Below are 14,317 nucleotides of genomic sequence, written 5' to 3'. Positions count from 1 at the left end.
TCATTGATCTTCCTGCAAAATGGTATGGATCACTAAGATTGTTTCTTTCTTTTTGATACACATTTTGTGTCTAGATAATGGAAATCACTAGAGAAAACAAAGTGAAAACATGCTGAATAAAGGGAGGTACCAGAGAGATGAGAGGAGAAAAAAAAAGCCTCAATTTCTTATCTTTTATTCTCTTTTGTATGCAAATGTACACCTGCTAAAATACTTCTAAATCTACAAATAAAAAAATATCTGATGAACAAGTGCTTTTAACAACCCATTACAAGAGTCAGATAAACCTGTGGTTGACCAACCTCTATGGAATGTCCCTGAGGCAGAGACTCTGTCCATGGCTTTCCCAGAAATCCCTAATGAAAAAAGAAGAGTTGGGTCTGGAAAAGGAATAACAAAGGGAGATGCAAACATCACTACCACTACAGCTAGAAAAAAATGACCTTGAACTGACAAAGAACTGGGCATCTTTGAGTAAAGAAGGATAACTGCCATTCCTACTATATGAAGTGTATAACATTTTAAAAATTAAATTTGAAAAATATTTTCTGTCCACCGAGTTTCCCAGTGTTGTTACTTTTCACATACATACCTATACCTATGCAAATTTTTTTTGCACACTACACTAGATGTGTTGTTGATGCAGTAAACCCAGTTGTTTTTGCAAAACAAAACAAAAATTGTGGGATATATTTCTAAAATTAATTCTAAAGATAAATATTATCACTTAAAGTCCAAAAACCACCTGTCTAGTAATCTGCTTAAATGAAAATGAAAAATTAGGATATATGTGCTTTCACAATTTTGAAATACAGAAAACTCATTTATATTTAGGAATTTTTTTTTTAAGGCCACAAATCTATGCAAATGTGAGATACACAGGTTGGGTCCACTTTTCACATCCAGACTTTCCACTCCACTCCACCAGTAGTCCTGGGCCTGTATCTATTGCCCAGGTTTCTCTGTCCTCTCACAGAGAGAACCGATGCACAAAGTAATTTCCAATTCATATGAGTTGCCTGGAGCTGCTTCAGAAAGTAGGTATTTACATCACATTCTTAATTTCTATGGAGGAATTCAACAATTACACCTGAAAATAAATGCCAGGCTTATAATTGACCTTTAATGGATATTCCAAAACTGAACTGAAACAGTTTAGCTGGTATTGCTTCACATGTAAATTTATAAACCCATGCCTGCCACTTAACACTGTTCCATCATAGGAGGTGAATTTTCAACTCTCAAAGTCATGGAATCTTTAAGTTTTCAAAGATTGGATAATCTTGATCAGGAAGGTACATTTTATTGGCATAGTTAGTTTTTAAAGACAATATTTATAGCAATTTGCACTCAATTTATATAATGAGAAAAATCACAAATAAAAACACTAATATTATCAATTTCATCACAAGTACTATAGTAGTGTCAGCAATAATCACTGAATAAGATGAACTGGATGCTATGAATATAAAGCATGAAGAAATCCCTCCTCAGCCCCTGGAATGGATTAACTAGTGTAGTGTCTCCTCCAAAGTTCAAGTCCACCCAGAACCTCAGAATGTGAACTTATTTGGAAATAAGTCCTTTGCAGATGTAATTAGTTAAGAATCTCAAGATGGAATCCTCTTGGACTTCCAGTAGGCCCAAAGCCCAGTGACTGGTGTCCTGATAGGAAGAGGAGAAGACACAGGAGACGCAGAAGAGAAGTGGATATGAAGAGGCAGAGACTGCAGTGATGCAGCCACAAACTAGGAGCCACAAGAGGCTGAAACAGGCCAGGAAGGATCCTCCCCGGGGAACTTCAGAGGGAGCACGGTCCTGCTGACACTGATTTTAGACTTCTAGCCTCCAGAACTGTGAGAGAATACATTTCTATTGTTTTAAGGTTGCGGTACTTTGTTACAGCAGCCCTAGGAAGATACATTCAGCTCTCTGTATCTACAGGTTTAACATCCAAAGATTCAACCAACTGCAGATGAAAAATATTTTTTTAAAAATCCCAGAAAGTTCCAAAAAGTAAAATTTGGATTTGCCATGTGCTAAGTACTATGCTAAATCCACACAAATGAAGTGATGTGTAGGCATCCCCTGCCTATATAAAAATATAATGCCCTTTCACATAAGGGCCTTGAGCATCTGTGGATTTTGGTACCTATGGGGTGTGTGTGTGAGGGTAATGGGTCCTGGAACCAATCCCCCAAAGAAACCAAGGGATGACTGTAGTACACTCCCTGATTCCTGATTTTATTAAAGTATCTAATGCCCAAACTCTTCTCTCTCCACTTGAGTCTCTTGTGTCAAGTGAGGGTGTTTTGCATGACTTCCAAGGACTCTTTCATCTTTGAGACCCCCTGCTCCATGTTTCTCAAACCTGGGGTCACTTGGGTGTGTGATAAAAGACTGATGCCTGGCTTCCACCTCTAGAGGTTCTGATATGACTGGTCAAGGGAGGGGGTGGGGCATGGGTATGTTTTAAAATGCCAAACAGGATTCTACTGTGCAACCACCGAGAATTTCTCCAGGCATGTAGGAGTTCAGTGCCTTGAATGCGGGGGCATCCAATCAAGAGCACTCTTAGAAAGCTGCCTTTCATACTTTAATGACCACTTTAAATAAACACCACCACTGCAGCGTCATGAGGAATGCTTTGCTGTAGCAAGCAGCAGGCTGTCCCAGCAGCCTGACCACTGCCATAGAGACAGGGCCACATGACCTGCAACAGACAATCCAGAAGCATTTGGTGGTTCCTTGATTGTGCATGAGTTGGGGGCCTCTGTCCCAGATGCAGAAGGTAAGCACATCTTTACTGGTTCTTGTGCATTTCTGGGACAGGACGAACAAGGCACATTCTTAGTAAAGTCTCAGCAGTGGAGGTATCATGTCACTATACTTTGGCAGTCCAAAGTTGTCACCACAGTCTTTTCTCCCAGGATAAACCTAGTTACCAATGACAACCTGTCCATTGTATGTTTCCAGCTGTTTTCCAATTTGATGTAAAACTCAAGCAATAATGTTTTGGGAAGCACTGCCCCAAACTCCAAGTGGCACCCTTCAAATTTATGTTGACCTCCCACAAAGATTCTAAATGGACGTACCTCAGTATGACCTTGAATATTTCAGCTTGCCAAAGGATATCAGTGAGAAATGGCATAGTCAGGCAACCACTTTCAACACAGCTTGATCAAGAGAATTGGTGTCAAAAGAATGAGAGGCTGAATGGACATTCTTAGAGGCTTAATCCTCTTGAGATAAAAGCTGAGAGCCCTTTTCACATAGAGCTTAAGGAGATGAGTTTTGCCAGGATGGGCACGTGGGGTGGGGAAAGTACTGGTGGAGTGAATGACTGAAAGAGACAGTATTTTGGCCTGAATCAACAAGCATTTAAGGGAACTCCTTAATACTCTCGTTTTTATTCATTTGTTTGACAAAATATGCCAGCTACTATGTTAGGTGATGGGTTTTTATGATATTTCGCATAAGCTGCATCATTTACTAAAACTAAAATTCATTTAACTCTCAAACGCAAATTTCATGTGAATACAAGTAAAATTGCCAATGTGGGAAATTTTACTTTGTGGGTGTAAGCAGTTCAGAGAGAGACTTTCCTTCATAATCTACTTAAGCTTTAATTCTGGCCTAAGAGTTTTAGGGAAACACTGACCTGAATATCCTACTACCTGCATGTGGTCTCAGGCCTAAGTGTACTCAGATTTTCCCCTCTTTATAAAGGGCATCCCTCTGGTACAATCCATACTCAGAAATCCTTGCAAGCCGCCCACCTCTGCAGGCCTAACACAAGAGAAAGGAAAGGTACGACTACGTCCATCGCTGCTCTCAAAAGCATCCTTGTGGAGCTCATCTTTTGTTGTGATACACGCTGTCGTTTAATTAATCCAGACATCCTGATGCGGTCTCCTTATGTTATAAAACAAAAGAGGCAGGGTGGTGGAACAGAAGGCGTCCAGGGCTTAAATCCTGAAGTTTGAGTTTAATTCCAGATCTAATACACTAGCTATATGGTCTTAAGCAGGATTCAACCTCTCTAAGTTTCTGTTGGATTGTCTATTTACCCCATAGGGCTGTTGTGAAAATGAGAAATGATGGAGGCTTAGTGAGGGCAGGGACCCAGTCTTTTGCTGTCCATGGTATTCCCAAGTAAAGGTATAATATACATGCAAATGATATACTATTTATTATATATGGAATAAATTCTATATATAATGTTCACAGATGTGAACATTAATTTTTGATTTCTACCTGGTTCTTTAGTGTGAACTAGACTAATGAAAGGGGTAGATGGTAGTAACAACAGGTCACACAGGCTGTGGGAACACTTACTCTGGTTGTGTGTGTGGGGGGTGTATACGGGAGGGTTTCTATGTAGTGGTACCTAAGTTTTCGAACGTCTCCATTGACGAACATTTCAGTTTACGAACACCATAAATTTTATGAATCTATGGTATCATTAGATAGTAAAATTCATGCTAAATTTGCAATTTTAGGGGTTGATTTTAAAGGTGTGGAATGGATTCATCCATTTTGCATTACTTTCTATGGGGAAACCAGTTTTCGAATGTTTCAGAACTCGAATGGTCTTCCGGAACGGATTACATTCGAAAACTGAAGTACCACTGCATACTTTAGTACAGATTACAGGAGCAAAAGTTATGAAACTCACACTCTTCATAATGATGGTTAACAAAGCAGATGCCTTCAGAGTGACAGCAAACTCTATAAGGATGTGCCCCTCTTCCAAAAAGACCTATGTGTGGGGGTGATACACAAATAAGAAAGGAAAATTAAGAAATGAGAAAGTTGGCATGTTTGATTTCTTTAATATGGACTGAGAATCACAGTCTCTTAGCATTAGAAAGTAAGTCAGAATTCCTAGAAATGAGAATTCCTTCCATAGTGCCCCTCTAGAGAGTAAGTTCCCACCATGGTTCAAGCATCCAACACAGAATCTCACACCTGGAAGACATTCAGTTTAGTTTTGCTGATATGAAGAGCTAGAAAGTTTTTCCATTATTGAGCTGTGAATTCCATCCCTGCAACACTCACAAACAGGGCCCCCTGAGCTACACTCTATAATTATGCTCAGTTAACGTTCTGCCTTCTACATAGCAGCCCTACAAATATTTAAAGACAGCTTTTGTGCCCTTCTCAGGTTAAACTTCCCCAGGGCCCCCATTATTCTGAAAGGGGTATAACCTCAGAGCATTCTGCCCGACCTCAAGGTGCCTGGCATGCATTTTACCTCGGCCTCTTTTTTTTTTCCACTATATCCCTTCTGAGACAGCTGCAAAGCAAATAAAGTCACACAGAAGGACCCACACTGAAGAAGTGTGTTTCCCCACCATTGTAACCTGCTGGTGATCAGTTTGGGAAGCAGCTTAGACAAGTAAATTTCAATCATAGCATCATTTAGGTTTAGTTACACTAAAGCAGCCAGCCCTAAGAGTCATTATAAAGCAATCTCATCCACAAGGGAGGTCCCCACAAAAAGGAACCACAGGAGAACGTTGATGATAATTTTAGTTGAGAAAACTGATGCCCTCATTAGACTTAAGGTTTTAAAAAACGTTCCACATGTGTGTATATTTTCCAAAACATGTTCCACAGAACACTAATTCTGTTGGCTGTTTATAGGAAGGATTCCATTTTCAAATAGAAAGTAAGTTATTTGACTCTAGGTTCACACTTTTAAATAGTTCATTTACTGACAGTACCTAAAAGTCTTCAACATGCTCCTGTGTGTTGTGCATGCTGCAGAGGAAGAGAGAGACCAGACCAGGGTTTAGCCACAAGATATGTATTCCTTGCAGTATCTTCTAGGTGGAGTACCGCACACATCACATCTGGGAAAAAGCTGCATCAGATCATCAACCTTCTGAGGCGGCACAGTAGGGAGGACTGTCACCTGGTGATCAGGAACCCTGCAACGTCCTCACATGTGTGCACATCAGGCACAGACAGCTGGGCCTTGACCAGAGAGACCACCCAGCAGTAGCCACTTCATCAGCTTTTTGTGATTCCTCTTCAAGAGTTTCTTTATGGGACTAATTAGAAGTTCCAAAAGGTGCATGGAACTCTCTTCAAGTTTTTTTGATAAGTAAACATCCTTCTGGATTCAAATCATCACTTGAGTTCTCAAGTGGAAATTTCTTGCAGAAACTCATTTAGTGGTACTATCAGGAAGCATGGTCTATGAGGAATTAGAGCAGCACTGCAACTCAGGAAGGCAAGCAGCTGTCAGAATAACAAACAGGCTGGCGGTGTCCAGGCGCCCTTCCAGGACTCATTTCAGGCTTACTCTTCCTGTGGCACAACACCCCTATCGCCCCTGCTGATTTTCCTCTTGAGTTTGTTTTGTGAGGTTCCTTTTAACTAGATGTCACTGGTTTGAAATGGGGCCAGTGCATAAGACCAATACTACTACTAACAGTCACATGAATATTATTAGTAGAATCATAGCTAACATGTATGAGTGTTTCATACATGTTTGGGACTTTAATACACATGACCTTATTTGAACTTTAAGACAATCTTGCCAGGTACTATGTATATCTAATTTTCCAATACAGAGGCTCAGAGAGATGAAGAAATGAGCAGGGAGTAAAAAGCAGACACTGATGGCTGATGCCAAAGCCCAGGCTCAACTGCCACATCTCCTCAACTTCCAGAGGACAGCCTCTGAAATATTCCTTTTCTTTGGAATATTCTAGAAAGAATGCAGCCCATACAAACAGGAAAGCCTCAACAGAAGTATTATAAAGGAGGAAGCAGGATCTATCTTAAATCAAACTGTACACTTGCCTTGCTTTACCAAAGGCCAAATCTACAAATAATTATGACAAAAGATACAAAAATGTAATAAAGAAATGATGGTCAAGAACTTAGAGATCAAAGTAGCTTCAATGACAGACACAACAATAGTATTAAGCAGAGCCAAAGTGAATGAGGGCCTCAAACATTAACTTCCTGGGAGGTCCAGTGGGTGGGGAGCAAAGAACGAAGACAGTGTGGTTGCTGGCAAGGTCAGAACAGCAATACTCGAAAAAAGTAAACGGCTTTGAAAGGTTTTTTTTCCCTTGTCTCCCAAGTTATTTTATGTCTAATACTTTGGCATGTAACAAGCACAAAGCATTTTGTTTTTAAACTGCCTACTACCGATAGATGGATGGCAGGTTGGAATTACAATTTCTTTAAAAATCTTAATGGCAAATAGCCCTATTACTTCTAGGCTCATCACCCCTCTTTCTGCATGAAGAAAAATTTGAAACTCTGGTACTTAATTATGCCTTCTCTTATAAAGAAATTCTATGAGCTAGAATTGGTGGTTGCCAGAAGCAGCGGGTGGGAGGTGGGTGAAATGAGTGAAGGGGATCAAAAGGTACAAATTTGCGGCAAATTAAAACCACAATGAGGTATCACCTCACACCTGTCAGAATGGCCATTACAAATAAATCAACAAACAAAAAGTGTTGACGAGGGTATGAAAAAAAGGGAATCCTTGTGCACAGTTAGTGGGACTGTAAATTGGTACAGCCAGTATGGAAAACTATATGGACGTTCCTCAAAAAATTAAAAATAGAACTACCTTATGATCTAGCAATTCCACTTCTGGGTATTTATCTGAAGAAATCCAAAACACTAATTCAAAAAAAATATATGCATTCCTATCTTCATTGCAGCATTATTTACAATAGCCCAAATATAGAAGAACCTAAGTTTCCATTAACAGACAGTTGGATAAAAAATATGTGGTATGTATATTCAGTGGAATATTACTCAGCCATAAAAAAGAATGAAATCTTACCATTTGCAACAACATGGATGGACCTAGAGGGTATTATGCTAAGTGAAATAAGTCAGACAGAGAAAGACAAATCACCATATGATTTCACTTATATGTGGAATCTAAAAACAAAGTAAACGAACAAACAAAACAGAAACAAACTCATACAGAGAACAAATTGATGGTTGCCAGATGGGAGGAGTGTTGGGGATAGGTGAAAAGGTGAAAGGGATTAAGAAGTACAAATTGCTAGTTTTACAGCAAGTACAGCATATAGTCAATAATATTGTAATAACTACCTATGGTGTCGGGGGTATTAGACTTATCAGAGTGATCCCTTCCTAAGTTATATAACTGTCTAATCACTATGTTATACACCGGAAATTAATATAATATTGCATATCAACTGTAATTGAAAAATAAATTTTAAAAAAGGCCAAAAAAAAGTATAAATCTTAGTTATAAAATAAATAAGTCACGGGGAGGTAACTAAGGTTAATAACACTATTGCATATTTGAACATTGCTAGGAGAGTAAATCTTAAAAGTTCTCATTACAAGCAAAAATATTTTTTGTAACTATGTGTGATGATGAATGTTAGCTAGACTTACTGTGGTGATCATTGTGCAATGTATACAAATATTGAATTATTACATTGTACACCTGAAACTAATATAGTGTTATATGTCAATTATTCCTCAATAAAAAATTCTATGAGAAAATAGTATTTGCATGAATTTTGAGGAGAGTCATCTACTTGCAGCAAAGGAAAGAATACTTAAAAGACAAGTAAGAATGGGCAACTAGGCCACTTCCTGGTTTCTCCCCAATAAACCGTTACTATTTTAACTGAAATCAATTCAGAGGTCATTAGATACTTCTGCATCCAAAGGTAAATGCAAAAGAAAATCATCCAAATGACTTATTGGTTATTTATAATTTGTGACCATTTACATTTCTATTTAACAAAAGGAAAAAAGAAAAAGAGGGAACTCTACCAGAGTTTTCTCAAAATGAAGAACAAAAATGCAATAAACATATCACTGGGAAATGTTTAAGAGAAAACCTCTGTATTTTGGAGTGAAATATTAACTGATGCAGAATATATACAATAATTGCTCTACTATAAACTACTTTTTCAAAACCAGAGTTCATCATAGAAACATGGCTTTAAAAAATTAATCATCAGGCCATGAATTGTATGGCCATAAAAGAAAGCCATTCCTTTCTGCATATAAACAACACAACTACCACATATGCAGATGCATGCCTCAGTACCTCAGTGCAATGGTGTATTTACTTGTATAAATATTTAAAGTCAGACCTTTGAATTTATAATGAAATAGCACGCCACTTTACAAAATAAGGTACTACTAAATTTAGATGTACGACAAATAAAACTCTGTTCAGAATACTAATTGCTGCTGTTGATATTCCAAAACTGAAAAAAGTAATGATATTCAGATTTCATCTAAACAAGCCTAACACATGTGCAGAAATCTTAATAGGTCTTGATGAAACCTTATTGCTAAAAATTTTAAATTATCAGACAGGCTTTGTGACTCCGGCACAAGAAAGCTTCCTGTGTGGCACTTTTTTTCTCTGCTCTTATTTTAATGATACACATTTAATTATCACGGGAAAGAAAAGAGTGAAATCAGAAACATCGGTGGTTTGCCATATAATGACTGGGTGTTCCCCTTGGAGATTGACCTTTTCACACAGACGCAGGTGCTGAAAGGCTACGTGATAGGGGATGCTCACATGTGTAAATGTGCAACATGATTAGGAAGAATTCAATAGACACGGTTATTTTCCACCTTAGTTTGCAGGTTATGATTATGTGCTCTGATGCTTAACCTCCTGCTCCAATATGCAGCAGTTAGAACATACCTGCTCTGAGCAGAGTCCACAAACCACCAACCTAGAATGTTCTGATTATGTAGGAAGGTTGAATCCTGTGTTTGAAACTCTCAGGCAACCATAACTTTACCTGTGATTGGAATCTTTACTGCCATGCTTTCTTCCTTGCTCTCGTCACCATGGTCACTCGAAACTTCTAAAAACCAAACATATGATAATAAAAATGTATTTCAGGGTTATAGTTATGGACTAGGTCTTTTTTTTTTTTTAACTTCCCTTCCTCTTATTTTCACTACCTCCCCACCTCCTTTTTTTGGTTAGTTCATTCCTTGTCTGAAATAGTACTATTCCTAAAAGGAAACCTATTCTAAAACTAAGTTTTCTTGATGTTGTTTTCATGCAAAATAATTTAGCCTGACATCTATGAAGTTTGAGTGGGGCTTAAAACAAGTGAGCCTCAAATCCTGTGCATGCATATCAACTTCTGAACACATCCTGAGCAATTCATAGCTCTCTTGGAAATAACCCTACAGCCGTTTACTGTCATGCCGTTACAGTAATGCTGAAGTAATCACAATTCTGGATACTAAAAACTGGTTTTCAAATTTTGGGGGGCATAAATTCATTGATTCTTATTCATCTGTTCAGATTTTTATAAGGTTGTATTATAATTAAAAAGAATGTGTATAAGTTATGAGTAAATTCTATTAAGTGATATCAAAAACTTCATAGTACTTTATGTGAAGTTCTTTATGGAATCATTTTAATGGACACGTCTTCATCTTAGTAGGTTGATCAAAATGATCTACTGCCAAGTGATTAGTTTTTAAGATTTCATAACTTATAAAAACTTTATTGGAAATTCAGCAGAACTGCAGACCTATAATTAGGTTTCCTGTTCTTGTTAGACTAAACAAAATCATGTATTTATCAGAAGGTGGTATAAAACAAATAACATATTATGCATATTAAGATCAGAAGTATTCTCTAGTCTGCTTTATTTTATAGGTGTACCTTGAGAGAGGGTGTTGGGTTGGCTCTGAATGCATTTTTGCTATGGATAGACCGCTTAACAATAGTACCTTGTTCCCTTGTAAGAACACTGCTGAGCCACAGAGCCGGTTTTGCTTCCTTTATTTCACTATTGTCATTCAGAATAGATGGCAAGTTGCAAGATAATTCATTACTGTGAACAGCTGACCTAGCTTCACACTCTTCTGTAAGGGCTCTTTTCAATAATGCTGTTGCCTACAGTGTTTAAAAGAAAGCACAAAGAAATAAAAACAAATTGTAGCTACATTCCCCTTGGTCTCAAGACCCAGGCTTCAAATATAATTTTAGGTTAAGCTTTACTTAGGATTTAATTTGCTTCCTGACATTTAACTAAAATTAAAATGTCTTAAAGATAAAATAACATCTGATTATTTTCCGGCAGAATTTAATTCTTTACAACAACTTACACTAGAAATAATTCATTTTTTTTGAGGACTGAATCTTATGTAATGCAGAAGTGTTCTTCTACTTGTCAAACATGTGTATGAGATATGACCACCTCTGTTAATCTAGGCTGGTTTATCAAAGATTTTTCTCTTTCATTGCATGAATCCATTGGTTTGAATTGAGAAAGAGATCTGGAAAAATGTGACCTCATGGTATACCTGTCCTTCTACAAATGGCCTCTGAACATCCCCCAAATGGGAAGACTGGAGAAAAACTTGGTGGCTGAGGAGGAGACACTAAGCAGAAAGAGAACTGACCTTGTTCTAAACCATAATCTTCAATCGAGAATATAGATGCTCTGCATTTTGCTACTAAGTCTGCTGTGGAGCTAGGGGAACTTATCTGCCACACTGCCTATCTGTTTTCAAAGGGCACTAAACTGTCTTACCCATATAACCTCATGTGTCCTGGGTATCGAGGTGGGCAGAGATTTTATCACAGCCAACTTGAGAGGTTGAGAAAAAGTGGCAATTACAGGACAGGTTAATACCCATGTCTCTTAATTTCCAGGTCAGCACTCCTAAAAATACACTGGTAGCAAGAGTAAAACAATCAATGATAACATTGTCCTGCTGCCAGAGTGTATGTTTCTCTCTCACTTCCTACTGGGAAGTGATGATGTGCTCAGGCGGTTGGGAAAGGAGACCTTGTCGGTGGTGTTGACCTTTCACTGGTATCTGACAACAGCAGTAAATACAGGGCCGTGTCCAACCTAACCTGTGGGAAATGGAGATGAGACTCTACACATTAATATGAAGAAATGAACTGGACAAAGCCTCACAGGTCATCATAAGTCCAAAAGTGAAGCGGTAGCAACATAATTATCTAGTGAGCAAGGGGGAAGATAATAATCATTCCTTGTAATTTACATGAAAGAAGGCAAAAATGCCCAGACAGGGAGAATCACTGAGGCAGAATGCGGAAGAATTGGGCTTGCAAGTTTGACTTTGAACACACAAGACCACTGCCATCAGCCTTGATATCCCTGCAAAGCTCCTGCCCTTTGCTCTCCCTAGGACTGCCTGGCCTCCTGGGCCTGCGGCCCTTCCTAGACACTGAAGCAGCTGATTTTAGGGGATTTAAGGAGTTCTAGTTGCCTCAGACAAAGGACTTGGTGTCAAGTTAGCCTTGCAGCCAGGACCTGTCTGAGGTCCAGTTCTATAGTAACTAGGAGCTTTTCCTCTATTTGTATAAAGTAGTCCCTGGATTTTACTCCAGTTGTGATAATTCTCTGTTGGGATGATCTGCACAGTATCTCTGTTTCTGCAGACTGGGGTTAAGTATAGAGCCCTGCCCTTGAAGCTCAGGCTGGCGTCCATCACTGGCTGCCATTGAGCCCAAATCTCAGCTGCCCACATGGACCACTGCTCTGCACCTACTTCCAGAATCTGTCCAGGAAGAGAGGGGTGAAGAGTAGTACCAGCTCCACCATCTCTCAACCATCAGTGTGCTCTTCAGAGTATCCTGATGTGTCTTGTTTCTAGATATCTATCCATCCTGATCTAGGCTGTCCCCACAGAGAGTTAAGCTTGTATTCTGTGGGCCCAATAATCTGGGTATATGAAAAGCATTTTAGAATATGAACAAAAAGAATTGGCCCAAATTCTGTAGTGAAATCTACAATTTCCTCTTTCTGACATTTAAAATAATCCGAACTTTCTGAAATTACTTCAAGTATGTATTTCTCCCTCATATTACCTAATGCAATAGCTATAACTAATAACTTCTTGGCATGACTTCATAATAGCCACTATCTTAACACACATTTTAAAAAGAAAATTGTTAAAGGACTGTTGAAGCTTTCCACACTTTGTCCTGTAGAATTTGCAGACAACGGAAACTGGATTATCAACGACTCATAACTTCTCACAAGTCTCTCAGTGATGACACACAATTTATCTCACTGTTTAACATATCCCTTTCATATTAGACTCTCTTTCGCTTTAGCTGGGTTCCAACTGGGCTTCAAAAGAACACAGAATAAAATGTTATAATAATACTGCAAATATCTTTCTAATAAGTTCTTGTATACTTGATAAAAATGTCACCACAGCCAACAGTTCTACACTGAGCCTTTTTTTACCATGGTGAGGTAAGTAAAGTGGTTAGCATACTGCAGGTTTTCATTTATTTCATGTATTTTATCTCATTTATCTTCACTACTCATTATTCATATCTCTAGGATGTTTTTACTTTTTTGATAGAGACATTTATAAAAAGACTCATCTTTTAAGATAATTCTTTGTATAATTTCTCAAAGATGAGTATTTTATATCTATAAGAATTTTGATGAATGATCAAATTACAACATGGAATGGTTGGATTGACTTCTACTGGACCATGGAGTCAACAGAGAGAGCAGCAGATCTGCCCAATGGGTCATCATCCATCGTAAAGGAATCCACAATACAAGTCTCTACCAAGCAAGGAATAATGAAAAGCAAGGGCTGAAACAAAGTCAATCTCAGACACGGAATGGTCAGAAGGTTTCTAGTCAAAAACAACTTGTGCAGAGTCAGGAAAAACATCTATATTGTTTGTAGATCTTTTATAAAGGTGTGTTTCTAAATAAGCACCTAATTTGAAGGAGTTTGCAGTCTAAGACTGACAACACTAACCCATACCAGCAATGGAACAAAAGTCCAGAGAAGAGTGAACAAGCTGCTTTACACATCTCACGCTGTGTCTGAAAGCACTCTGCAAAACGGAGCTCTCTGAAAAATGCCACCAGACAATTTTACCATGGGCCTTCTGATAATGCTTATGAACAGACTGTGCACTGGTTCCAACTTATCTGTTAGCTAATAAAAGCTCTCTTTGATTTCATGCATTTGGAGGCAAGGAGGGAAGACTGGAGACTGTCTCACTGTTCTTAGCAGTCTGAAGCCCAAGTCAATTCCAACAAACTTTTCTGCCTTCACTTTTCTGCCTTCCCAGGAGCCAGCAGAAAAGATTCAGAAATTGAATGCTAAAGCACATACTGTTTGCAAAATGACCAGTGGTGATACCTCCATATTTCAGATCTTAAGAAAGATAAAGTGTCCTATGAATTACACTTAGCAGGATACCTAGAATTATTGGCTCAATTCTACTCGAATTTTTCTCAAAGTTCAGTTTAAATATGGATCTTGCTAGGTCAAGAACCTGAGTCATGAA

The 14,317-nt window shown here is 38.4% G+C and overlaps 1 protein-coding gene across 16 annotated transcripts in view; it reads right to left on the bottom strand.

The window, feature by feature from the left end:
• KIZ (kizuna centrosomal protein) overlaps window positions 1-14,317 on the bottom strand; it is a 164,519-nt gene that overhangs the window by 46,361 nt on the left and 103,841 nt on the right. For all 16 annotated transcript variants that reach the window (XM_074317316.1, XM_074317322.1, XM_074317317.1 and 13 more), the window contains 2 exons: window positions 10,744-10,909; window positions 9,792-9,857 (listed from right to left, as the gene is read on the bottom strand). In XM_074317316.1, the coding sequence (XP_074173417.1) occupies window positions 9,792-9,857; window positions 10,744-10,909 (232 nt within the window). The remainder of the gene's footprint in view (window positions 1-9,791; window positions 9,858-10,743; window positions 10,910-14,317) is intronic.

The sequence above is a fragment of the Rhinolophus sinicus genome, linkage group LG13 (assembly GCF_036562045.2).
Source record: "Rhinolophus sinicus isolate RSC01 linkage group LG13, ASM3656204v1, whole genome shotgun sequence".
Lineage (NCBI taxonomy): Eukaryota > Metazoa > Chordata > Mammalia > Chiroptera > Rhinolophidae > Rhinolophus > Rhinolophus sinicus.
The sequence above is the reverse complement of the archived record's forward strand: the minus strand, read 5'-3'. Positions and strand labels throughout refer to the sequence as shown.